This window comes from Aspergillus thermomutatus, assembly GCF_002237265.1.
Source record: "Aspergillus thermomutatus strain HMR AF 39 chromosome Unknown NODE_339, whole genome shotgun sequence".
NCBI lineage: Eukaryota > Fungi > Ascomycota > Eurotiomycetes > Eurotiales > Aspergillaceae > Aspergillus > Aspergillus thermomutatus.
Genome location: NW_020798389.1, coordinates 1 through 25,980, shown reverse-complemented (window position 1 = coordinate 25,980; position 25,980 = coordinate 1). Strand labels below are relative to the sequence as shown.

At 54.2% G+C, this 25,980-nt stretch overlaps 7 protein-coding genes across 7 annotated transcripts; 5 read left to right on the top strand and 2 right to left on the bottom strand.

Moving 5' to 3' along the window:
- Positions 1–1,146: 1,146 nt before the first annotated feature.
- Positions 1,147–13,606, top strand: CDV56_102026 (uncharacterized protein; the record flags this gene model as incomplete). The annotated part of the gene is made up of 6 exons (XM_026755645.1): positions 1,147–1,618; positions 1,678–2,201; positions 2,257–7,946; positions 8,006–8,727; positions 8,784–10,553; positions 10,608–13,606. 6 exons carry the CDS (start codon positions 1,147–1,149, stop codon positions 13,604–13,606), a joined length of 12,177 nt encoding a protein of 4,058 aa, XP_026610240.1.
- An 889-nt stretch (positions 13,607–14,495) lies between these two features.
- Positions 14,496–15,632, top strand: CDV56_101750 (zinc-binding alcohol dehydrogenase family protein; the record flags this gene model as incomplete). The annotated part of the gene is made up of 2 exons (XM_026755369.1): positions 14,496–15,055; positions 15,107–15,632. The coding sequence occupies 2 exons, from the start codon at positions 14,496–14,498 to the stop codon at positions 15,630–15,632; spliced, it is 1,086 nt and encodes a 361-aa protein (XP_026610239.1).
- A 365-nt stretch (positions 15,633–15,997) lies between these two features.
- CDV56_101420 (flavin-containing monooxygenase) lies at positions 15,998–17,965 on the bottom strand (the record flags this gene model as incomplete). Its single annotated transcript, XM_026755039.1, has 1 exon — positions 15,998–17,965. The coding sequence occupies one exon, from the start codon at positions 17,963–17,965 to the stop codon at positions 15,998–16,000; it is 1,968 nt and encodes a 655-aa protein (XP_026610238.1).
- A 395-nt stretch (positions 17,966–18,360) lies between these two features.
- Positions 18,361–19,479, top strand: CDV56_101191 (uncharacterized protein; the record flags this gene model as incomplete). Its single annotated transcript, XM_026754810.1, has 3 exons — positions 18,361–19,077; positions 19,121–19,170; positions 19,230–19,479. 3 exons carry the CDS (start codon positions 18,361–18,363, stop codon positions 19,477–19,479), a joined length of 1,017 nt encoding a protein of 338 aa, XP_026610237.1.
- A 107-nt stretch (positions 19,480–19,586) lies between these two features.
- On the bottom strand, positions 19,587–20,471 carry CDV56_101045 (Zn(II)2Cys6 transcription factor domain-containing protein; the record flags this gene model as incomplete). Its single annotated transcript, XM_026754664.1, has 1 exon — positions 19,587–20,471. The coding sequence occupies one exon, from the start codon at positions 20,469–20,471 to the stop codon at positions 19,587–19,589; it is 885 nt and encodes a 294-aa protein (XP_026610236.1).
- An 887-nt stretch (positions 20,472–21,358) lies between these two features.
- OLE1_1 (acyl-CoA desaturase) lies at positions 21,359–22,796 on the top strand (the record flags this gene model as incomplete). Its single annotated transcript, XM_026754294.1, has 2 exons — positions 21,359–21,599; positions 21,655–22,796. The coding sequence occupies 2 exons, from the start codon at positions 21,359–21,361 to the stop codon at positions 22,794–22,796; spliced, it is 1,383 nt and encodes a 460-aa protein (XP_026610235.1).
- Positions 22,797–23,372: 576 nt separating this feature from the next.
- Positions 23,373–25,142, top strand: CDV56_100281 (uncharacterized protein; the record flags this gene model as incomplete). Its single annotated transcript, XM_026753900.1, has 1 exon — positions 23,373–25,142. One exon carries the CDS (start codon positions 23,373–23,375, stop codon positions 25,140–25,142), a length of 1,770 nt encoding a protein of 589 aa, XP_026610234.1.
- Positions 25,143–25,980: the final 838 nt, after the last annotated feature.

Below are 25,980 nucleotides of genomic sequence, written 5' to 3'. Positions count from 1 at the left end.
ATTGTACGTATGTGATGGTGTGCTATATTTTTTTTTTTTTTTCAAAAAAAAGGGCGAAAAGCATGTTCGCCTTGTTTTGGGGGGGTGGGGAAGGGTTTAAAGAAGAAGGGGCCCCCCCGCCTTTTGGGGGTGAATTGGTTTTTTTTTTGGGTATGGTTATCACAAACCCTAGGTTTTTTTGGGCCCTAAAAAAAAAAAAAAAAAAAAAAAAAAAAAGAGAAAAAAAAAAAAAAAAAAAAAAAAAAAAAAAAAAAAAAAAAGGTAGCTTTAAAAGAAGAAGTAGTCTAGGCAATAGGTAGAAACTGCAGAGGGATTCTCCATCTAGGAAGGCTAGTAGCTTGTTTAATAGAGGGATTAGGCTGATAAAGCTGTACTAACTATCTCTACTAAGTAGTAGATGCAGAATAATACATAAACAGGCACCTCTGTGCTATAGTGATTGCCATATTCCAGGACATAGGTGATTGTAATGTTCTAAGCACAAGATTAACTAGTTTTAGTAACGGAAATGTATTTTAAGCGTTGAAGATAGCCTTTGATTTTGACTTATGAGTTTTCAAGGCTATCTTGTTTTTCTTTTTTACACAGGATGTATCCCATAGTTAGTAGTGTACCATGAATGACGTGCTGTTTTTAAGTATTATAAAAGTAGGTTCATGATAACATAAATTTATAACTCATGTAAGCTATTAATTAATTCCCTAAGGCTAGAATTCAACGCTGCAGCCTCTACCATTCACTAGTGTGTATTCTATGGACACGGATACTTAATCGGAGGATTGCTTATGGTTACGGCTGGAGCCCTCCGAACTGATCGGCAGATCCGAGTCCACTGCCCCACACCACTGCTGGTCCGGGATCGTAGGAATGGGCGCCGAAATGCTTCGATCTTGGGAGATGTCCGTATGTCCGGGTAACAGCAGCGAGGAGTATTTGACCAATCTGTAGAATCTTTTTTCCTTAGTGATATGAGAGGTACATTCCAGTAATTAATACAACTATACAGAGCGAGTCATCGTTCAGTGCTTTCTTGTTCCAACCTGATATTTCGAGTAGAATAGGGTGACCAAGACACCTCATAATCCCTCCTGTTCTGCTATATTCCCCTTTCATCTGAACCTCCAACGTTCAAACTGGAATAATACGATGCCTTCTACTCAGCCAAGCATGCTACAGAGCGAGCCCATCGCCATCATTGGCACCGGCTGTCGATTTCCAGGTGGTGCCAGCACTCCCTCCAAGCTATGGGACCTCCTCCGCAGTCCCCGAGATGTTTCCAGGGACCTCCTAAGCGCAGGCCGGTTTGATCAGCGAGGATTTTACCACCCCGACCACCAATTCCCTGGTCCCAGTAACGTCCGCCGGTCGTACCTGCTAGAGGAAAACGTCGCCAACTTTGACGCTCGCTTTTTCAATATACAAGTGACCGAGGCGGCCGCCATGGATCCACAACAGCGCATACTGCTAGAGACGGTTTACGAAAGCCTTGAAGCGGCTGGACAGACACTTGAGGGGCTAAAGGGTTCAGATACTGGCGTTTACGTCGGCATGATGTACGGAGATTATGAGTCCCAGCAGTATAGAGACTTGCAAAATGTTCCATTGTACCATGGCACGGGTAAGAATGTTTACATTGCTAGTCGTCTATTGAATGCAGCATGCTAACTTGATGTCTAGGTGTTGCTCGAAGCATGGTGTCTAACCGAATCTCTTACTTCTTCGACTGGCACGGCCCGTCGCTGACCGTCGACACAGCGTGTTCTTCATCCCTTGTGGCGCTGCACCAAGCAGTCCAGTCCCTACGATCCGGTGAGGTCACCATCGCAGTGGCGGCGGGAACAAATCTCCTGCTGGGGCCTGAGCCTTACATCTACGAGAGCAACCTGAAAATGCTCTCACCCGATGGACGCTCCCGTATGTGGGGAGATGACGCGAATGGGTACGCTCGCGGAGACGGTGTCGCCGCTGTGGTGCTCAAAACGCTGAGACAGGCATTAGCAGACGGAGACCACATCGAGTGTGTTGTTCGGGAGTCTGGGGTCAACCAAGACGGCCGAAGCCCCGGTATTACAATGCCCACGGCCAAGGCTCAGGTCGCATTGATCCGCGACGTCTATGCCCGGGCTGGTCTGGACTTGACTTCACCGGTGGATCGATGCCAATACGTCGAAGCTCACGGCACGGGAACGCCGGCTGGAGATGTAAGTTTTTGTGTAGCCCGCTGGAGAGTTACCTGCAAGCTGACCACATATATAGCCCGTCGAGGCAGAGGCTATTCATACAGCCTTCTTCCAAAACAGCAACGGCATGCCTATCGAGATTAACGATGCCGACAAGATCGTAGTAGGCTCCATCAAAACAGTCATCGGTCACACAGAGAGCACTGCGGGACTCGCGGCCATCGTCAAGGTTGCGCAGGCCTTGAACCACGGCCAGATTCCACCTAACGGCAACCGTGTACTGGACGGAAAGGTCTTGGATTTCACAATGAACCCCCGCGTTGAACCCTGGTGCAAGAACCTTCGCATTGCTAGTGAGCTCACTCCCTGGCCAAAGGTGGCCCCGGGACAATGCAGGCGTGCTAGCATCAACAGCTTTGGATTCGGCGGTACAAATGCCCACGTTATTCTGGAAAGCCTGGGGGACGACATGCAGGTCGAGCATGTAGATGAGGGTGGCGAAGGTGATATGATCAGGTCTTTCGTTTTCTCCGCACAGTCCAAGCAGTCTCTGATCGCGAATCTGGCTGCCCACGCCGCCTATCTATCAGAACATCCAGACACGCGCCTTGCCGATCTTGCCTGGACATTGCGTTCACGACGGTCGCGTTTCCCACTTCTAGTCGCACTATCGGCCTCCTCGGTCGAAATGCTGCGTAGCAGTCTCCTCAAGATTACCAGCAGCGACTCTAACAAGCTACAGCTGGACCAGAGGCTAAAGCTTACAACCACGGGCTCTTCTGCCACCACAAAAGAGCGCAAGGCCAAGCTCCTGGGTATCTTCACTGGGCAGGGTGCTCAGTGGGCTCGAATGGGAGCTCAGCTAGTGGAGACTTCCAAATATGCGTCCGATATACTGAGCAAGCTGGACGCTGAGCTTGCCAATCTTCCCAACGAACAAGACCGCCCTAACTGGACGCTTCGCAAAGAGCTTCTGGCGGACGCGAACAAGTCCAGGGTCGGCGACGCTGCCATCTCGCAGCCTTTGTGCACAGCCGTCCAGGTGATTCTCGTGGACCTCCTCCGCGAAGCCGGTGTTGAATTCGCCGCCGTCGTTGGCCACTCTTCTGGTGAAATTGGCGCGGCTTACTATACCGGTCGCCTGTCCGCGACTGATGCCATTCGAATTGCCTACTATCGTGGCCTTCACTCCACTCGCCTGGCTGGAGGGCCTAACGGCGCACAGGGTGCCATGGTGGCCGTTAGCACCAACATGGAAGACGCAAGCGAGGTCTGCCGCGACGAGTTCTTCCAAGGACGCGTCACGGTTGCGGCCTGCAATTCTCCCAACAGCGTCACGTTATCCGGTGACAGTGATGCTGTTGAGGAGATTGCGGGGCTGTTCGAAGACGAAGGAAAAACAGCTCGTCGGCTCAGGGTCGACAAGGCGTACCATTCACACCACATGATTCCTTGCTCACAGCCATACTTGAGTTCTATGCTGAGCTTTCAGTCGCATCCGTCTCGTCCGGAGGTCCACTCGGATTGCGTGTGGGTATCGAGTGTGGCCGTCGGGTCGGACACATCAGTAGCCGAGTTGGATGCCTCCTACTGGGTCGACAACCTCCTGTCGCCTGTTTTGTTCAAGCAGGCCGTCGAGCGAGCCGTCACGGAGCTAGGGCCATTCGATGCCATCGTCGAAGTCGGACCACACCCAGCTCTGAAAGGACCTGTGCGTCAGATCCTCGAAGGATTGAAGGTCAGCCAACTGCCCTATACCGGGATCCTTGAGCGTGGCACCGAGGCAGCCTGGAGCATGTCCACGGCACTTGGATATCTCTGGACTCATGTGGAAAATATTTCCATCAACTTTGACAAATATGAGAACGCATTGAGTGGGTCGGGATCATCCAAGCCTAGGTTCGTGGCGGGTCTTCCACTGTACCAATGGAACCATAGCCACAACGGGGGGCACTGGCATGAGTCCCACACGTCTCGTCGCCTTCGCTTCAGGAGCTCACCCGTCCACCCTCTCCTTGGCGATATTTGCAGCTCCAGCTCTCCCCAAAATCTTTCATGGAAAGCTGTTTTGCGCTCCGAAGACATTCCCTGGGTCCATGACCACAAGATACAGGGCCAGAGCGTCTTTCCAGCGGCTGGGTACGCCGTGACTGTGCTGGAGGCGGCTCCTTTCCTGGCAGATGGGAAGGTCATTCGTCTTGTCGAAATTGAGGATCTCGTCATTCATCAGGCCATGGTATTCGACAACGACTCTTCTGATTCCAGTATTGAGGTACGATTCTCGATTGGTGGTGTCAGCCGTCTGCATGATGATGCGACAGTAACAGGCCATTTTACCTACGAGTATTACTCTTCAAACGGGTCTCTGGAGCTCGCCGCAAGTGGCCAGATGCGTGTCATTGTAGGCGAGCCTTGCCAACAAACCCTGCCTGCTAGCGATGCGAAACGGGACTCTGCCATGGTGAATGTCCCGACCGACGTCTTGTATTCCTCGTTGCATGACATGGGCTATGGATACACAGGCCCTTTCAAAGCATTGTCGGGGTTAAGCAGAAAGCTTGGAAAGGCCGTGGGACTCATCGACACCACGCTAGCTGAATACAACGATGCCAACAATTGGATGGCCGTCCACCCTGGCATGTTGGACGCCGCCATCCACTCCGTCATCCTGGCTTACAGCTATCCGAGGGATGGAAAGCTCTGGTCATTGCATCTACCGACGCGTATCAAGAGAATCCGAGTCAACCCGGCCCTTTGCGGGCGCCATTGGACAGCCGAGCCCGTTCCGTTTGTTTCGACGATTGGCGACGACCAAGTACACAGCTCGGACAGGTCCCCTGAATTCCGTGGCGACGTTGAGATCCATGGCCGAGATGGTCTCTATTCAGCCATCCAAGTGGAGGGCCTCCAGGTCGTGCCCTTCTCGGTGGCGACCCCGAGCGACGATCGGACTGTGTTCTACGTGACGCGCTGGGTCAACGCAGAGCCTGACGCTGATATGCCAGGTCCATTCATCGCGACCCCAGAGCAACGAAAGCTGGCGGAGATCCTCGAGCGAGGCCATTACTTCTACTTGCGCCAGCTTGATGACCAAGTACCTGTCGACCATCCCGGACGATCTGATCAGTTCAACGCCGCTTACCTGCGATGGGCTACGCACACCCACCGTCTTGTGATGGAGGGCAAGGACCGCTATGGCAAACGGGCCTGGGTCAATGACCCATTGGATGACATCAAGACTCTGACCGAGCCGTGTAGTGAATTGCCCGAGGTCAAGGCGATGCACATCGTGGGCGAGCAGATGCCACGAGCAATTCGTGGGGAGACGACAATGCTACATCATCTCATGGTAACTGGTCTCCTGAATGAGTACTACGCCAAGGCACTGGGGATGGGACAGGTGACTGTCCTCGCCGATACTGTGTTGCAGGTCACCCGCAGATACCCCCAAGCCAATATTCTGGAGGTTGGCGCTGGCACGGGTGGAGCAACGCGTGAGGTGCTTAAGCTCATTGGAAACAACTTTGGCTCGTTCACATTCACAGACGTGTCGGCAGGCTTCTTTGATGATGCTCAGGCCGAATTCGCCCTTTATAAAGATCAAATGTCCTTCCGTGTGTTGGACCTGGAGCAAGACCCAGCGGCGCAGGACTTTGAGAAGCACTCATACGACATTGTGATTGGGTCCCTCGTTCTGCACGCGACTAAGAGCCTTGAGAAGACGCTGCAAAAGGTGCGATCGCTGCTTCGGCCTGGCGGTTACCTCATCTTTTATGAGATCACCAATGTCAATCTAATCCGCCCCACGGCCCTGTTCGGCTGTCTCCCAGGATGGTGGCAGGGTGTGGATGAGGGCCGAATATTCAGCCCTGCCGTGAGCGAGTCTAAGTGGGATGCTCTGCTTCGCAAGACTGGCTTCTCAGGAGTTGACACGATGACTCCCACCAACGATTCCATGCCGTTTTGTAACTCGGTCCTGGTGTCCCAGGCAGTGGATGACTGGGTTGACTTTGTCCGACAGCCGCTCATGACACAGGCTGCGGCTGGCGCGTCGCTGTTCTCCAAGAAGTCATCTGAGGCCGTGTTGAAGAAGCTATTCATCGTCGGGGGTCAGAACCTCCACGTCTCGCGATTCATTGATGGGGTGCAGAAGCTGATAAGACCGTTCTGCGACGAGGCAATCAATCGAGTGGAGCTCCTTGAAGACCTGGACCACGACCAAATCGACAAGTCGTCAACCGTTTTGGTTCTGCAAGACCTGGATCAGCCTGTGTTCAAAGACATGACGAGTGAGAGGCTGGAGAGCCTCAAAACGCTGTTTGGATCAGAGAAAACTATTGTTTGGGTCACGCATAACCGTCTCGTCGACAACCCTTACTCCAACATGGCTCCAGGATTTGTGCGACCATCCATCTGGGAGGCCCCCGAGCTTCGCTACCACTTTGTCGACTTTCAAGACGTTCCCGAGTCCAAAATAGATGCCCGCGCCCTCACTGAAGTCGTTCTCCGCTTCCAGGTTGCGGGATCGGTGCACAACCGGGACCAGCAAAGCAAGTCCAGCAAGGCTCTGTGGTCGGTGGAGTCTGAGATTGTTATAGATGCAGACGGGCGCCAGCGCATCCCACGGTTGGGACCTCTTGTGGATGCAAATGCGCTGTATAATTCGTCGCTGCGCCAGATTGAGTGTGACGTTGGACCTCAGCTGAGTCCGGTCTTGCTGCGTAAAGCAACCGGCCAGGCCGCTTATACGCTGCAGAAACAGCAGCCCATTAGTCTTGATGGCTCGACATCGACCGCCTCCTTGAAGATTAACCACTCCAGCCTTTTTGCGGTCAGGACTGAATGGGGAGATGCTTTCGCTGCGTCCGGAACGTGCGAGGCGACAGGCGTCAAGTACTTAGGGCTGACGTCGTCCGTAACATCACTGGTCAACGTGGCGACGTCCAGCCTGGTGGAGATACCTGAGGCGGTCCCTCGAGTAGGCTCCGAGACCCTGATCCTGACTTTAGTTGCCTGTCAACTTGTTATCTTGACGATTGAGGCAAAAATCGCCGGGCATCAGGCTGTGGTGGTTCATGATGCTCCGCCCATGATGGGAGCATGTTTGGCCCGCTCCTCAAAGGCAAAGAACATCACATTCACGACTTCATCGCGCGATGAGGCAGCCAAGAACAACTGGACTCATATTAATGAGTACGCCAGGCAATCGGAGTTGGAGTCACTTTTTCCTCTGAACGTCTCCATGCTGATCGATTTCGCGGCCGAGACCCCCGAGTCGTCCGTGCTGGCAAACTGCTTTCCCAGGAATGTTGAGATTCTCAGCAAGTTCACCATCTTCGCTGCCGAGTCATATAACGCCCTCGTCCCTTCTACAACCGTGGGAGACATGCTCCATACGGCTATGGAGTTGGCATTGGAGGAAGTCCGGAATGATGGCACAGACCGTGTAACTGTCGAAGAAGTTCACATCAGCGCGTTGACCAGCGACGAAGATTCAGCCTCATCCACTCATTCACCCCTCACAATTGTGAACTGGACCGGTTTCGAGACGTTGCCCGTCACTATGCAGCCAGTCAACGTCTCGCTCAGAGCTGACCGGACGTACTGGCTCGCGGGGCTCTCTAGAGACATGGGACTCTCGCTGGCAGACTGGATGGTACGCAGTGGCGCTAGATATATTGTCATATCGAGTCGCAACCCCAGGATCAGTCAAGCCTGGCTTCAAAATGCGGCTCGTAAAGGCGCTACCGTCTTGGTTATTAGCTGGTAAGTTGTGAACCGCCTGTTTGTGAATGCCATGACAGCAGAGCTAACGACAGTACCAGTGACATTACCGATTATGACTCCCTCGTCGAGGCCCATGCCACCATCACCAAGAGCCTGCCTCCCATTGCTGGTGTTGCCCAAGGCGCTATGGTACTCAATGACGTCCTGACGAGAGACATGACATTGGAAGACCTCAACAAGGTCCTGCGCCCCAAGGTTGACGGCAGCATCAATCTCGATCGCCTCTTCCATGACTCACCCCTGGACTTCTTCATCTTCTTCTCCTCGGCGGCTAGTGTCACTGGCAACGCCGGCCAGGCAAACTACTCTGCAGCCAACTTCTTCATGGGCAGCCTGGCCCACAAGCGGCGTCGTCGCGGCCTCGCTGCCTCCGTGATTGACCTGGGCCCCGTCCTAGGCACGGGATACATCACGAGAGAGATTGGTGACGCCTTGACCCGCCCGTTAGCGGAGAGGGGACTGCTCGGCATGTCTGAATCTGATGTCCACTGCTTGTTCGCGGAGGCCATCAACGCCAGTCCTGTGACGCCGGGCTCCGAGGTGGGATGGCACATCACAACTGGGCTGATACCACTTCCGGCTGAGGCGCCGAACCGACCTCTCTGGTACAATTTCCCTCAATTCGCCTGCCTCACTATCAGAGACCCAAGTGCGAACGATTCAAACAAAGCATCAAACACTGCTGGTGGGGCTGTTGTCCCTATCAAAGATCAACTGACCGAGGCTAAGACGAAGGAGGATGTGCAAAAAGTCATCACTGGTAAGCACTTAGGGATCACAATCATGTTTCAACCTTCTGACTGGTCTTTTTGATAGACAATTTCCTCAAGGAAATGTGCTCCATGCTCCATATGGGCGAGGACTTCGCCATGACACCAGCCGTTCGCACAGACGAGCTGGGCTTAGATTCCCTCGTCGCAGTCCGCATCCGCTCGTGGTTCCTCAGCCACTTCAAAGTTAATATCCCGGCGTTGAAGATTATCAAGGGCGTCTCGCTCCAGCAGCTTATCGACCAGACTCTCAACGAAATGCCCGCCGACCTGACGCCGGGCTTGTTCGGTGCGAGTCCGTCCGCCGATGGTCCTGAGGTGCATCCACGGCCCGAAGATACCAAGAATATTTCCGCTGCATCATCGTCCGGCAACACACTAGACAGCCATAGCACCGCCACATCTGAGACGGGAGAGACAAGAATCATGACTCCGCCTCCGGAGAAAGAGTTGGAGATAGAGAGGTTCGGCCCCCTATCCTATACACAGTCCGTGTTTATGTTTGTGCACGAGCTGTTGGAAGACAAAACAACTCTAAACAACACAGGCATGGTTCATCTTAATGGCGAGATAAGAGTACCGGATCTCCATAGGGCGGTGCGCCTCTTGGGAGAGCGCCATGAGGGTTTGAGAACTTGCTTCTTCACAGAGGATGGAGTCCATACCCAAGGCGTGCTTGCGGAGCCGACTTTGGAGCTGGAGCATCGCCGCGTCTTTACCAAAGCCGACGTCTTGAGCGAGTATGACGCTCTGAAAAATACTGTCTTCGATTTGCGCCAAGGCCACACGGCGAGAGTGTTGCTCTTATCCTACTCTCCAACTGACCACTACTCTGCCCTGGCCACGCATCACATCATCTTCGATCGAGCCAGCACCGACATCTTCATGGCTGACCTTGCTCGCATCTACAAAAACCAAAATGAAAGTTTAGCAACTCCATTGCAATACCTCAACTACTCCAATCGATTGCATGAACAGCACGCTTCAGGCAAGTGGGCAGACGCAATGAGGTTCTGGCGCCGCGAGTTTGCCACAATTCCAGAGCCCTTACCCCTCCATCGAAGCAGCATCCCGGAGCGCCGTCCTCTCGAGAGGTATAGCTCTCGCACCGGGCTGCCGGAATGCGAGTTCCGTATTGACAGCACGCTCACAACCAGGATCCGGCAAGTCGCCCGCAAGTATAGGTGCACGCCGTTCCACTTTCACCTAGCAGCCTTCAAGGTTTTGCTCTTCCGCTGGCTGGGTACGGAGGACGTTTGCATCGGCTTTGCCGACGGCTGTCGTCGAGACGAAAGCATGTGGACTGGAATCGGCCCATTCTTGAACATGCTTCCTCTTCGCATGAAGGCACGGACGTCGCAGTCCTTTGCGGATGCCATAGTCGAGTCAAGGGAAAAGAGCCACGGGGCTCTCTCCAACGCGATCCCTCTTGAGGTCATCCTGAACGAGCTCAAGGTGTCCAGGCAAGCCACGCACTCACCACTGGCTCAGGCATTTATGAACTACGCGGAGACGAGCGTTGAGAGCGGGCGTGAGTTTTTGGACTGCGACTGCGAGATGATGGCCGAGGACCAGGCCGAGCTCCCCTACGATATTGCTTTTACAATCATTACCAACACGACCGCAGATGGTGACGCGGACACAAAGATCGTCCTTAACGTTCAAGACTGTCTTTATAATGCAGACGCAGCCCGGATTCTTGCAAACGGCTACGAAGATATCTTTCGGGAGTTTGCTGACCGGCCAGACGATCCACTGAATAGCAAATGGAAGTTCAGGCAGTCCTCGTTGTCAAAGGCGATTGCAGTTGGTCACGGTGAGTAGCCAACGATTAGGAACCTCTGTATTGACAAAGCTGACTCAATACAAGGTCCCGGCTTCAATATCACCTGGACCGACACCATCGTGCACAAACTGGATGCGCTGCTCGCATCCATCGGTGACCGGGTCGCCGTAACCGACGGCGTCAACAAGCCCGTGACTTACAAGGAGCTTTCGAGGCAGATTAACAGCATCGCATCGTCACTGCTGCAGGAGGGCGTTACTGCTGGCTCTAAAGTCGCTGTTTGCCAGAATCCAACCGTTTTGTGGGTCGCCTCTGTGGTGGCGATCCTCAAGATTGGCGCAGTCTACGTTCCCCTTGACGCTGCGACTCCGCCCGCCCGCTTGGCTCTCATGGTTCAAGACTGCAGGCCTGCAGCTGTCTTGAGTAATGAGTCTACTAGGGAGATGGTGGGGGAGCTGGCACCTCAAGGCGCCGTGATCGACGTATCCAACGCCGTTGATGTGCCTGCCGAATCTCTTCCCACAACTGCGCTCGCTGATGCACCGGCCATGGTTCTCTACACCAGTGGCTCCACAGGGACACCTAAAGGTGTAGTTCTCACTCATGAGAGCTTGCGACATGAGTTTGAGCACTGCGAAGCCGTGTATGGGCTCAAGCCGGGGGATGTTGTGCTGCAGCAGAGCGCCTGGAGCTTCGACCTCTCCATCACGCAGTTGTTCCTGGCACTCACAGTTGGTGCGCGGCTGCATGTGGCTTCCCATACGTTGAGAGCCGATGGGCGAGCCATGGCTGAGCTAATCCGTGATGAGAATGTGACTACCACGTATGCCACTCCGACAGAGTACAAGGCCTGGCTTCGTAATGCGCACGTGGACATCATTCAACAATCGCCTTGGAGACTAGCCTTGGTGGCAGGAGAGGCCGTCACAGTACCGTTACTGAGGAGATTCAGGAATCTGGGCAGGGCAGACAGTCTTCGTCTCTTCAATGTGTACGGTCCGACAGAGACGACCTGCGGGTCGACCAAGATGCAGCTTGATTATGCTAATCCTGACAAATACGCGGACGCGGTGCCCGTGGGCCGGGCATCTGCAAACGAGTGCTTCTACATTCTCGACAACAACCAGAGCCTGCAGCCTCTCGGCTTAACCGGTGAAGTTGCCATTGGCGGCGTTGGAGTCGCAAAAGGCTATCTGAACAACGCGGAACAGACAAAGGCGTCTTTTGTTCCAGATCCATTTGCAACTTCCGAGTACACCAGGTGTGGCTGGACTACCATGTACCGTACAGGTGACGCCGGCTACTTGAAAGAGGACGGCACGCTGGTCCTCAAAGGCCGCCTTAGCGGTGACACCGAGGTCAAGCTAAACGGAATTCGAATCGATCTCAGAGACGTGGAACAGACTGTACTGAAAGCGTCTCAAGGTCGGCTTGCCGATGTGGCGGCGTGCGTGCGCACCAATTTGTCGGCATCCGAGGACGAAGAACAAGCAGCATTCAAATACATGGTCGCCTATTGTGTCTTCTCTTCTGAAGGGGTGCTAGGCGAAAGCTACGACGCAGAATCGATCCTTCAAAGGATTCTAGAGAGCCTGCCTCTGTCGCATGCAATGCGACCATCCGTTCTTGTTCCCGTTGATGATCTTCCGAGAACAACAGCGGGAAAGCTAGATAGGCGCGCTCTTGCAGATTTAGAAATCGCCCACGGACTATTGCTTAGCGTGACCGGTGCCACTAGGACTACCCTGACATCTACGCTCTCGAATGCCGAGGCCAGGCTTCTCGAGCTGTGGCAATGCGTTCTGCCAGAGGAAGTGGTTCGGCATGTCGGCATTCGCGCCTCGTCTGACTTTTTCAGCGTTGGTGGCACCTCCATGCTGTTGGTGCAGCTGCAGCAAAAGATTATCGAAAGATGCCATGTTTCCCTTACCCTTCTGGACCTCTTCAGAACGAGCACCCTGAGTGGAATGGCCCGCGTCCTCCAGCGCGCCCTGGGACCGGAGAGCGATGTACCGGACACGACAGATGGAGATCAGTTCAAGTCTATTGATTGGGCCAGAGAGACGGCGTTTGAACTAGAAGTGCCGATGGGAGACGCAAAATCTCCATCGCCTAGGGAGCCCCCTCGGGTGGTTGTTTTGACCGGTGCAACTGGGTTTCTTGGTCAGCATCTGCTTCGCGGGCTTCTCGAGCAGCGCGGTGTTGAAAAGATCATATGCATCGCAAACAGGAATTTGACTGACGAAAGGAGGAAGGAGCTTCTATTGTCTCCACGCGTCGAGTGCTTGGAAGGAGACCTGTGTGCTTCCAATCTTGGTTTGACCCAGGTTGATATGGATCGCATCTTTGGCATTGAAGCTGACGCTGTTATCCACAACGGCGCAGACGTATCTCATCTCAAGACATACGCTTCTCTGAGAGGACCCAACGTGACCTCTACCAAGGAGCTGGCCCGGTTATGCCTACAAAGACGGGTGCCTCTGCATTACGTCTCCACGACGGGAGTCACCATGTACACGGCGTCGAGTACATTCCCAGAGGTATCGGTTCACGGCTCACCGCCGCCGTGCGACGGAAAATACGGATATATCTCTTCTAAATGGGCCAGTGAAGTCTACCTCGAGAACGCAAACTCCCTGTGCAAGCTCCCGGTCTACATCCATCGACCATCCAGCGTGCTCCGTCCCGACGTGGGGGAACAGACGCCAGCCGCAGACGTTCTGCAGAACATGCTCACCTTCTCGCGACGGGTGAGTGCCGTGCCGATAGCGCCATCCCTCAAAGGATTCGTGGATCTTGTACGTCCCGAGACTGTCACGGACAGACTCTTACGAGCGGTGATGACTCCATCCCGTGGCGAGGAGGTGGTTTACATTCATGAATCAGGCGATATTGAGCTGAAGGTCTCTCAAATCCCGAGCTATCTGTCTAAGGAGATGGGAAAGCCTATCCAGCAAGTGGACTTGGCTGACTGGGTCAGGAGAGCGGAGGAAACGGGCCTGTCGAGTGCGATGTCGGCCGTATTTCTGGGGCTTGGAGAGGAGGACACTCTGAACTTCCCGAGATTGCTGAGGAGTCTTTGATTTAATACAGACGACTTTGTACTCCCAGGATTTTGTGGTGTGTGTATATAATTAGGTACATATTGTTGTAAATCTGGCTTCAGGGCCGTGCTGCCTCTACTCAACGCCTGTTCTTACATGGGTGACCAGTCTGTATAAATCCAGATCGCTGGCGTACTACTTTACTTTCTCTTCAAGATCAGACCTAAATCAAGTAAACAACTTCTAAAAATTTACTGTCATAAAACCTCATCCAGAAGCACCGTTTATATGTAGATCTTCTATCCAGTTTCATGCATTTCATGCACTTCAATGTACCCTCTCGTAATTAACCATACACTAGGGGCTCTGGTTACCTAATAACGAAATCTGGCAGTCCAATTTCCTTTTTACTGTTGTATAGACTTTATGTACGTAGCTAAATAGAAGTAGGAATTGCACTATATATATTGTTTGGGATTAGCGGGTTTAGGGAAAACCAAGTAAGCTATTGTTAGTAGAGTGGGGGAAAGAAAAAAGAGAGAGACTGAGAAAGGGACAATATTTTTCTTTTCCCTCTGTTTACGATGTCTAGAAACCACAAAGTCAATATTCTGCCGACAATAAAAAACCAACAGAAGGTCTATCGTCAACGTCTCCGGAGGCCTATAGCAGCCGTAATAGTGGGGACTCGGAAGGAAGCTGGGATGTTGGTCGGAGGGTTTAGATCGGCACGAAGACGGTGGCCGGCACACTAATCGCTAAATTCGGAGGAATAGGGAATCATGATGCTCAAATCCACGGACTGTGCGAGGAAGAACAAAGTAGGCTTCAATACGAGTGTGGGCGTCAGAATTGGCTCCAAAACACTGAACGCGCGACGCAACCAGGGGCATAGGCTGCATAGCAAGCAAATCCAACTTCAACCACAATGGGCTCTCTTCCGCAGAATTCCATGGACTGTCTTGTCCAGTCAACCTCGGGACAAGGAGAGACGGCAGTTCGTTTGCGCCCAGAAGTCAAGGCGCCTCACGATGTCTTGGTCCGCGTCTCTGCCGTGGCCCTGAATCCGACTGACTTCAAGTCGCCGGCGTCGAACCCCAGCCCGGGGGCCATAATGGGTTGCGACTTTATGGGCTCCGTCGTCTCGGCCGGCGAGGCGGCCGACAAGGACTTCCCCTACGGCACACGAGTTTGCGGGTTCGTTCACGGCTCCAACCCTGGAAACCCGGACAAGGGATCTTTTGCCGAGTACCTTGTGACCGACTCACGCTTGTTGATACGAGTTCCCGATAGCTGGACCGATCTGGATGGAGCAGCACTAGGAGGCGTTGGCTGGGGCACCGTTGCTCTGGCCATGGAGATCTCGCTACAGCTCCCTGGACGTCCGTCTAAGCCAGCTGCTCCCCGGGACGACGGCTCCAGGACGCCTGTATTGGTTTACGGTGGTGCCACGGCCACCGGCACCATGGCTTGCCAGATACTGTCAATGTACGTATTCCATCCGTCGGAAGGCAATGGCTCTTGCTAATCCAGCTGCAGCTCCGGTTACCAGCCCATCGCCACAGCGTCCAGCACCAGCTCGGCTCTGGTGCAGGAGTATGGCGCCGCCGCAGTTGTACGGTACTCGTCGCCCACCTGTGGTGAGACCATTCGCGACCACCACACTGGTGGGAACTTGCGAAACGCCCTGGACTGCATCAGCTCGCCCGAGTCTGTGAGCTGCTGCTTCACGGCCCTGGGTCGCATCGGCGCACGCTACGCCGGCCTTGACTACGTCCCAGCCGATTGGAGGACACGCAAGGTCGTCAAGGTCCACATATCCCTGACGTATGCCCTCCATGGTCAGGAGATCCTGTTCAAGGGCCCGTATCATCGGGATGCGGATCCCACCATGTTGGAGCTGGGCAGCCGATGGCGAGACGAGGTGCAGGGTCTTGTCGATGCTGGACGCCTTCGGCCACACCCCGTTCGCGAGATCCAAGGGAAGTGGAAGGGGATCATTGACGGTCTCGAAATGATGAAGGCTGGGGAGATTCGAGGACAGAAGCTCGTAGTAGCTCTGTAGGGGAAGCCTTGATTCTGTTTTGGAGTCCTAGGCAGCAATTTTATGTGTCTTTATGAATATAGAGTAAAGGCAGAGAGGCCGCCTTACTACGCCAGATCATGGACTGTCTGCGGCGTCATGTTGTATGATATTTCTCTCTGCTCGGCTCTTGAGACCAAGTTTGACCGCCTCTCCAGCATCCAGAATCAGCAACATCGTCTCTAATGCGCCCGTGTCACTACACCCTCAACAATGCTCCGCTAGTAGACTCAGGATGAACAGAACTTAATTCTGTTTAGATAACTGTATACTAAACACAATCAAATACTTAAAGACACTTTCAAACATTCCTTCTCTTATAACGATCAATCCTACCAAGTTACTAGCTAATTTAGTCTCCTCTTTTGGACCAGCTTTATGTCAAAGTCGCTGTCATCATCGGCGCTCCAGAGGCTCTCCAATACGTGCACGAAGTCATTGAGACCTGCCGGCCATCGCGTTGTTGCCGCAGCTTTGATCTGTTCGTCCATGGGCATGCTGTCCATTTTTGCCTCGGCGTTGAAGTAAGAAGGCGTGCAACCCCCCATGGGTGCCAGAGACGCAGCGGCTGAGAGCACGCGGTTGGCCCAAGCAGCTTCGGCCTCGGAAGTGGGCTCCACGATTACTGTGTGCTCAATCGCTGGATAATCCTCGCTTTTCATCTTCTCTAGCCTCTTCACGCTCTTGGATACTATAAAGGCCGCGTGCTTGGAGAGGGCGTCCAAGGTGGGCGTGAACACAGAAGCAATGCCGGCTTGGTCACTGCTGGTGAAAAACATGTTGGGGAAGCCCCTGGAGCACATTCCATGCACCGTCAGAGATATCCGGCCGTCGTCAGCCCTTGGGTCCGCCCATTTGGCATCCATGGACCTGCCGAACGTGCCAGCCTCGAAACCGGTAGAGAAGATGACGAGGTCCAAGTCGTGGGTCTTGCCATTAGCTACTATTCCAGTCTCAACTATCCGGTCCACACCGCGGCCGTCCGTATCGATGAGATGCACATTGGGCCTGTTGAACGCTTCCAGATACTCGTCGTGGAACGTGGGCCGTTTACACCAGCCCGGGTACCAGGCCTTGAGCTTTGCCGCCGTGCTCCTGTCCTTGACGACGGCGCTGACCCGCGCGCGGATTCTGTTAGACCGAATGAGATCAAGCTGATGCATCTCGGAGATGTACTCGGCTGCTGTGTCCATGGTCACGTTCGTTGCTGCGGGTCCTCCGGTGAGGACGCTGTAGGATGGAAAGCTGGTCCATCCGTCTGATACCATGTCGACGGGTTCGCTGGGCTGGACGTTGGCCCCAAACGACAGAAAGTTGCGACGTCGGGCCTGTTGCCAGCCTGGACCAGCCTGTATGTTTTTCGTCCACTCGTCCCGGTCTGTCTGTCGCTGGCCTCGCACGTCTACCGACGCCGGCGTTCTCTGGAACACGTAAAGTTGGTCGCACCATTTTGCCAGCGCTGGCACGATCTGCACGGCAGTGGCTCCGGTCCCTACGATGCCGACTTTCTTGTCCCGTAGCTGGTCGAGGTGCTGACACGATGGGCTGCCTCCCGTTGCCGCGTAGTCCCATCTAGCTGCGAGCCAGTTTGGTCCCTTGAAGCTCCCTAGGCCAGGTAGTAGAGGCAGCTTTGGCCTATTGAGCAGACCCGGGGATAGTATCACAAAGTCTGCATAGATGGTCTCGCTTGTTAACACGCCGTCGGTTGAAGGCGACCGCTGGGTCAGGTCGACCATCCATTCGGAACTGTCATCATTCCAGGTGCATCGATGCAGCTCGGTCCTCAACATGGCTCGATCGTCGATCTTCCACTGCTTGGCAATTCTGTCTGCGTGCTCTCGCAACTCTTCTCCGTACGAGTACTTGTGTTTCGGCATGTATCCTGTCTCTTCCAACAGCGGCATGTAGATGTAGCTCTCGGTATCGCACATGAGACCAGGGTAGCGGTTCCAGTACCAAGTCCCTCCAAATCCGGCCGCAGTGTCAATGATGACTAGATCTTCAGGCTTCAAGCCGGCGTCCGAGTCGAGCAACCGGGCGGCGTATAGTAACCCTCCATATCCAGCGCCCATGATGGCTATCCTATATCGAGCGCCGGATTGGAGGCGAATTGGCGATTCAGCACCCTGATCCCATGGATCATCCAAGAACGCTTTCAAACGCAGGTCATCGGTGGAGTTGAGGCTGACATATTGATCAACGCCCTCGGACCGTAGACGTTTCGGCCTCTCCTCGGCATACTTTTGACGGATTTGTTCCGCCTCGTTAGAGCTAGGGCCACAGGCTCCTGAGAGACTTTGGGGAGATTGAAGCATAGTTTGCGAAATGGCTGCAACAGCGTTGGGTATTAGCGCGCAATGCTACTTCCTTGTGCGACGAGAGAGTCGAGGGACTACAATCGCGAACAGTCTGTTGACTATGGGCTGATAGCATCCTGATCCTTAGAGGATTATCCGAAGCTAACTGCTCTACATTTCCATGCGTGTCGGTCGGAAATCGGCTCAAATCCCGATAACCATCCGCTGTCGGAGGATTCCGTCGGAGGATTCGCTGCAGGGAGGTCAAGGCCTCAGGGGAGAGGGAATAGAGAGGAATGCAGCCATGAATTGCAGTCGACCCCTTGGCTCTTGAAAGTAAAAAGATACAGGACGGCCGTCTGATTTTGCTCACGTTTGTCCACCTAGCGATACACCTCTGATACTCCCTCAAAATGAACAAAATACCAACACAAGTCCACCCGCGCACGGCGTACAGTGTCAAGGGCAAGGTTGCCATTGTGACGGGCGCTGGGTCCGGCATCAGCCACGCCCTGACCAAGATCCTGCTGCAGGAGGGCTGCTCGGTCGTCATGGCCGACCTGACTCTGCGACCAGAGGCAAAGCAGACACTAGAAGAGGCCAGCACCGTGTCTGGAGTCAATGGCAAGGCGTCAGCCATATTCCAGCAGACCGATGTATCGGACTGGGCGCAGCTTCAGACCCTGTTCGACAAGGCGATCGAGACATACGGCACTGTCAATATCATCGTCAACGGCGCCGCCATCTACGAGCCGCCCTCGAGCACCTTCTGGCAGCCCCCCGGCGTGTCTCCCGCCGCAAAGGACAAGGTTGACTGCAGTCCCGGCGTGTACCAGACCTATGCCGTCAACGCCATGGGGCCCATCCGGCTGGCGCAGATTGCCCTCAACTACTGGTTCTATCACCCAGACGCCGAGATGAACTTTGACGGAAACTTGGTCTGGTTGTCGAGCGTCTGCGGATACGTCCACCTGATGCAGTCGCCACTGTACTTTAGTAGCAAGGCAGCCATCAATAGCATGGTCAAGTGCCTCAGCCCGCTGAGGGGGATGTTTGGCATCCGCAACGCTGCTGTTTGCCCGGGACCGGTCAAGGCGAGTTTCCACCAGCCTTGTCTCTCTCGTTACATAGTTGTATACATTCCGGCTGTGCTAATGCGTACATTTTGTATAGACGCCGATCTTCGATGCCGATTACTGCAAAGGCCAGCTTCTGCCCACAGAGTGCGTTTGACTCCCAGTCTTGGGCCGAACAGCCGCAAGCTAACAGCATATTGCTACAGCATCGGTCTTACCGCCGAACAAGCCGCCGAGGAAACATTCAAGGTCATGACAGAGCCGCAGTTCGGCGACGGGAACATCGTCGAGGTTGTGGCAGCACCGGGAGAATCGACCGAGCAGCCCGTCACTGTTCGTGTCCGCGAGACTCCCCTGGAGGCGCTCTACCCAAGTCCTCCGCTGGAAGGGAACCACTTCATGGAGGAAGAGCAAAAGTTTATCGAGATGCTGAAGACGCTGGTATATGTTGGATAGACCGGTTTACTTGATCTGTGGGTCACCAATTCTACGAGACCTTTGTCGAGGCAGCGTCCAGGAGCCCGGGCTCTCGTTTAAGCATAGAGCGGTCATAGGATGACATGCTACGGCCACTGGACAATGATGCCTTCGAACGTGCAGGCCCCGGCCGGCTGAGAGGATAGGTCGCATGCTTGCATCCTCAGCTCGGCCAGCTGGCACGAGATGCTTCCTAACGCATTGATCAGGGGCATCGTCCAGTCGCTGTCGAGCCTCGGGGTTGTTGACCCCGTGTCGGTGCCGTTTCTGCTGTTGCGGCTCATGTTCGCGGTGTCTGTCCGTACGCAATTGCTGCCGTGGGGCTCGCCGTATAAGCTCGGCTGCATGTCAGGCGCCCCGATGTCATAGTCGCAGAACTCGTCCAGGTTTGGGATACTTTGGGCGGACCAGTGGGGCGATTCGACAAAGGGCGGCGGATCCCCAGAACCCGTCGCGGGGAAGCCGTCTCCCTGGTTCATAGGACATGTGGTCCCCGTGCTTGGTTCTAGAAGGTCGTAAGGGTCATGAATGTCTTCCAGTCGCATGTCCGGCATGCCGTCGAACTGAGATAGGCCAGGATCCGTGGGAACACTCGGGTGGTGTTGGTAGGACGCGTGCATCGGCTTAGCCGGGCTGTGACTTGGTATCGCAGAAGCATCAGAAGCTCCTACCGTCCTGCGGGCCCTGGCTGTGGCGGGAGAATCTCCGGTAACTTTTTGTCGTTTGTATTGGGGGTGACGGCTAGCTGGACAGACGGCCACGTCGACGTGAGATTCGGTCTGCCCTGGCCGTCTACCCAGCGGTCGACCGCTGCTGGTGACGCAGTGAGCGTCTACACGCAGGCAGCGTTCACAAGGTTCATCTTCAAAGTTCCGCGGGCATCGGAGCTTAAGGTCTCTGCAGCGGTAGCAAGCAAATCTTTTAGCAATATTGGTCACGACAACAGTGCCGGTGGGCTGTGCAGGGTGCATTATCATATATCTGGGGGAGAGGGCCAGGATCAACAAAACATTTCGCTTTGGTTGATACCTCTGGGGCCAACGGCGTTAGGTCCTCCATATATCAGTGCTACGTGGTTTGCCTCTCAGGAATAAGGAGCAGGTCCGTCGATTGCGGACAGTCTTGTGGACCCACCGGCTCTGGAGGCACTCTGCTACCATGAGGCTGACAGCGTGCTGGACTATGTACAGAGGTGCATATGGGGGCTGAGAATAAAGCCGACAGAAACTCACTAACATGCCTACTCTGTACACTAATGTAATTCGTAAGCGAGTCATCCCACTATGCCTCCCAAGCTCACCCAATGCTCTCGAAATTCAGTCAAATAAGCGGCCAGGATCTGATCTTAGCATCATATCTATTCCATATATCATGTACTATGCTTAGTGACTAAATAAATAGCTACCTAGACTACATCAAATTATGTGTAAATAACTCTACCCCAAGCTAAAATAGGAAGGACGCACATACAAAATAGATTAATATAGACACCTTTTATCTATAATAGTTAGTACTTTATCTATTAGCGCCTGGATCTAGAATCCATCCGTCAGCCCACTTTACACCGGTGTTTCCAAGTCGGGATATCTGTCTTCCTATTGCATTGTAATATGCTGAGAGCTTTGTGGACACATTATTATCCCCAACAAAATGGGCCAACAACCCTTACTCAACAAAATGGACGCCTGGTAAATGCGGCCCAGCGGCGACGGGCCGGTGCCAGCATTTTATCTGTCTCCTCCGATATTGCTATTTTCCTCTCGTCTTCCCATATTAGGAAGAACGTCTTGAGCAAATCCACATCACGCTGCCTGACTTGATCCAACAACTGACACACACACACTTGAGCGGACACAGAATGGCGGCCTCACCTTCTGTTGCCGTTGCAGACGGCAAACGAAACTCGAAAAAGCCTCACATCACAGAGACGCCCATAACGTGGGCAAACTGGTACCAACATGTCAACTGGCTGAACGTCTTCTTTATCATCGTTGTCCCGCTCATGGGCTTCGCCGCCGCCTATTCTTATCCACTTCAGCGCGCCACCGCCGTCTTTGCCGTTATCTACTACTTTAATACCGGATTGGGCATTACAGCGGGTGCGTCACACGAATATCTTGTGCGATCGGCGAGGAAAATGCTGACTCTCGGCAGGCTACCATCGCCTGTGGGCGCATTCTTCATACCGAGCGTCAACCCCTCTCAAGATATATCTGGCGGCTGTCGGCGTTGGCGCTGTCCAGGGCTCTATTCGATGGTGGTCGAGGGGCCACCGCGCTCATCACCGGTATACTGACACAGAAAAGGACCCCTATTCCGTGCGCAAAGGCTTCTGGTATTCCCACCTAGGCTGGATGGTGATGAAGCAAAACCCCAAGAACATCGGCCGGGCCGATATTACCGACCTGAACGAGGATCCGATCGTGATATGGCAGCATCGGCACTATATCAAGGCTGTTCTCTTCATGGGCCTCATCTTCCCTACACTGGTCTGCGGCATTGGTTGGGGCGATTGGGTGGGCGGTTTCATCTACGCTGGTATTCTACGGGCGACGTTTGTGCAACAGGCCACGTTTTGCGTCAATTCTTTGGCCCACTGGTTAGGAGACCAGCCCTTTGAAGATCGAAATTCGCCCCGCGACCATGTCATTACGGCCCTAGTGACATTGGGTGAGGGCTACCATAACTTCCACCACGAGTTCCCGTCCGACTACCGCAACGCTATCGAGTGGTGGCAGTACGACCCGACAAAGTGGGCTATCTGGATGTGGAAGCAGCTCGGCCTGGCATACGACCTCAAGGAGTTTAAGCAGAATGAAATTGAAAAGGGCAGACTGCAGCAGCAGCAAAAGAAGCTAGACATCAGGCGGTCCAAGCTAGACTGGGGCACCCCGATTTCCCAGTTGCCCGTCATGACCTGGGACGACTTCAAAACCGAGGCGGCAAAGGACGACGGGAGAGCCCTCGTGGCCATCGCCGGTGTTGTCCATGATGTGGCGCACTTTATCAAGGACCACCCCGGCGGCAAGACGTTCATTTCCTCGGCCATTGGTAAGGACGCGACAGCCACCTTCAACGGCGGTGTGTACCAGCATTCCAACGCCGCGCATAATCTGCTCTCTACAATGCGCGTCGGAGTCATCTACGGAGGTGGCGAGGTGGAGATCTGGAAGCGTGCCCACTCTGAGAAGCAGAACGGTTTTATCATGCAGGATAATACAGACCATCATATTGTACGAGCTGGCGAGCAGGTCACAAAAGTCTCTCCTCAGCAGAACGGTGCCACCACAGTTTAGATGGATATGTAGGAGGGCAAAGCAGTTATGAGTTCGAGCCATGTATTTCCAATTCATCCCTAGTTCTCGGTAGCTGCAAATAAAGAATCCATGGCCAGTATGCTTCACGGACTGTGCTACTAGATGTCAAAAGTAGTCGTTCTGGGCGTCGCTTGTGGACATAGCGAGGAAGCTAGAATCCATCCCAATGATTCGCGCGGCCCCACTAGCCGTAGGAAATCTCGGTTGGCTTTGCCGCACAATCTTTATGCACTCGGGGCATTCCATATGAGGGTCTCGGAGCTTCGGAGGCTTCGGGGCTGGTGGAGTGGCAAGGCAGAATCCTGTTCCAGGCCTCCTGAAGACTAATCTTCTGTGCCTGCAGACTATACCTGCAACGGAATGTTTACGAACCTAGCATGTCCCACTTAAGCACGTCTGGAGAATGGACACTCTATTGTGAGACTGTTGAGACTTCCCATACCTCCCTGGATCGTTTAACGAAGCTGCCATTGAAGGCCGCATCTTAGCACTAACAAACGGGTAGGCGCTGCCTAGGCTTTCATCGTGGAGTGTTGGAAGTAAGACACAGCCAGGATGATTACAGCTACGACCGCGGCCATCGCCCTCATTCTGATGGCCGTCCTCTACATTGGCTATAGGTCAGCCCTGCCGTGTCCACTGCCCGGCATTCCTTACAATGCGGCGTCCGCCAACAGACTGCTGGGAGACATCCCAGACATGCTTACGGAAGTTTCCAAAACGGGAGATATTGTGGCGTGGTTGCGCGACCAGAACCTCAAGTCCAAGTCCGTCATTAGCCAGATCTTCATCCGGCCCATGGGCAAGCCCATCCTGCTGGTCAGCGACTACGAGGAGGCCCGAGACGTGATGCTGAACCGCATCAAGGATTTTGATCGCACCAGCCTGACGGCCGAGATGTTCAGCGGGCTGCTCAACAGGCAGCAGTTCACGCTCAAGACAGGTCCAGAGTGGAAGTTCCACCGCCGCCTCGTCCAGGACACCATGACGCCAGCCTTCCTAAGCGAAGTGGCCGCCCCCAGCATCTACACCAGCAGCCGACGCTTCGTGGAGCTGTGGCAGGTAAAGGCGAGGCTGGCGGCCGGCCGGCCATTTTCCGCCACCGAGGACATATTCCACTCGGCCTTGGACGCCGTCTTGGCCTTTTCCTTTGGCTCCAAGTTCCCCCACAATGCCACGGAGCCGCAGACAAAGAGGCTCAAGGACTTGCCGGCAAGCGAACCTCCTTCGGATGGCCACGGAGCGGACCAGGACCAGGCGGTCCATTTCCTGCACGCCGAAATCGACGAGGCCATCGAGTCGATGCTCGAGTTGGGCGATGCCATGGAGCGGGTTAAGAGCGCGCCCTCGCCGCGCATGATGTGGTGGTACGTCAAAGCCACACCGACCTTTAAATGGTGGATGAGCGTTAAAGACGGATGTATCCGACGGGAGATTGAAAAGGCCGTCGAGGCACGCCGGCAGAATCAACATCGCAACACCGGACAGGCATGGGAGCGGTCTGCCGTCGACCGCATCGTCGACAGGGAAGAAAAACAGGCCCAGAGGGAGGGACGGAAGCCCGACTTCTTCTCGGCGGCCGTCATCGACGAGGTCTTTGGGTTCATCGTCGCTGGCCACGACACCATGAGCACGACCATGTGCTGGGGCGTCAAGCTCCTGGCTGATCACGCGGACGCCCAGTCACAGCTTCGACGAGCCCTCCTGGCAGCCTTCAGCTCCGCTGCAGCAGAGAAGCGCGCTCCGACAGTCGAGGAGATCATGCAGACGTCGGTGCCTCTGCTCGATGCCACCATGGAAGAGATCCTGCGCTGCGGCGGCACCGTGCCCATTGGTGATCGCGAGGCGACTAGGGACACGACGCTCCTGGGTCACCGGGTCCCCAAAGGCACGCTCGTCTTCTTCTTGCACAACAGCCATAGCATCCTCTCGCCGGCTCTCGATGTAGATGAGAGCCGCCGTAGCCCGCGCTCACTGCAAGCAAAGGAACGTGGGCAGACACGTAGCTGGGATGACGGAGATATCCAGCAGTTCAAGCCGGAGCGGTGGCTGGTCTCAGAAAGGAAGGACGACAAAGATGGCAGTCGCAGCGACAGTTTGGCGTTTGACTCCCAGGCTGGGCCCAGCATCCCGTTCGGTCTAGGAGTCAGGGCATGCTTCGGACGCAGGCTGGCGTATGTCGAATTCAGAATTATGTTGACCATGATGATATGGCATTTTGAGCTGCTCAAGTGCCCCGATGCCATGTCTGGGTATGGAGGGTGCCTCGCCGTGGTGAACAAGCCGCGGCAGTGCTTCGTGCGTCTTCGTAAGATTGACATATAGCGGATGACAATGATGCACCCTATACCCTAGAGGTCCATCTATACAGCCTATTATACCTAAGAAACTCTGCTCTCTACGAGTTATAACACCAGTAATTACAAGATGCTCTTCTGTAGGTTGAACCTACTGGAATAGCGCTGCTGGCTTTTCGCGCCGACATCGGGTTGTAAGGTTCATCAAAGGATGTCCTAAGCAGAGTGAATTTCGATTCTTCTTACTCCGTCCTTGCTATCACGCTTCCGAAACTGAGCTGTCGTCCAAGAGCCGAATCCTACCGTGCATTCGCTTATCGGATAATCTCCGTAAAGTACGCAATCAGGCCGTCCATTGTTGATCATCGCCCACCAACTAGCCTGGCGCTCCACCAAAGCCTCGCAGGTAGCGAGGCTCTCTGGGATGGGTCTTGTTGGGACATGTCAGTTATCACATCTGATGCTGCGGGAGAATCTTTCGGCCCCTTCGGCCCACACCCCCCCAAGCCGGCCCGGCCCACCCGCCTAGTCTATATACGGATAATGCTCAGGACCACTGACTCATATCGCTTTGACCGTACATACTGGGTCTTCTAAGCCCCTGACCTGATTGGCCATAATTATCATTCTAGGGAGAAAGATCTTACCTCAGAAACTCAGACGGCACACGTGATATAGGGACTACGTCACGATTCAGCTAGTGCTGACTCATCTTTAACATGGTAACGTAATCCACAAGCGAGCGAGACACCCAACCGAGCGAGACAGCAAAACATAATTTTGGCCGATGCTGAAATATTATGAGATATCTTACTACCACACAATCAAATTAATATAAATTTTTGAATTATTTGGATCTACTAGGG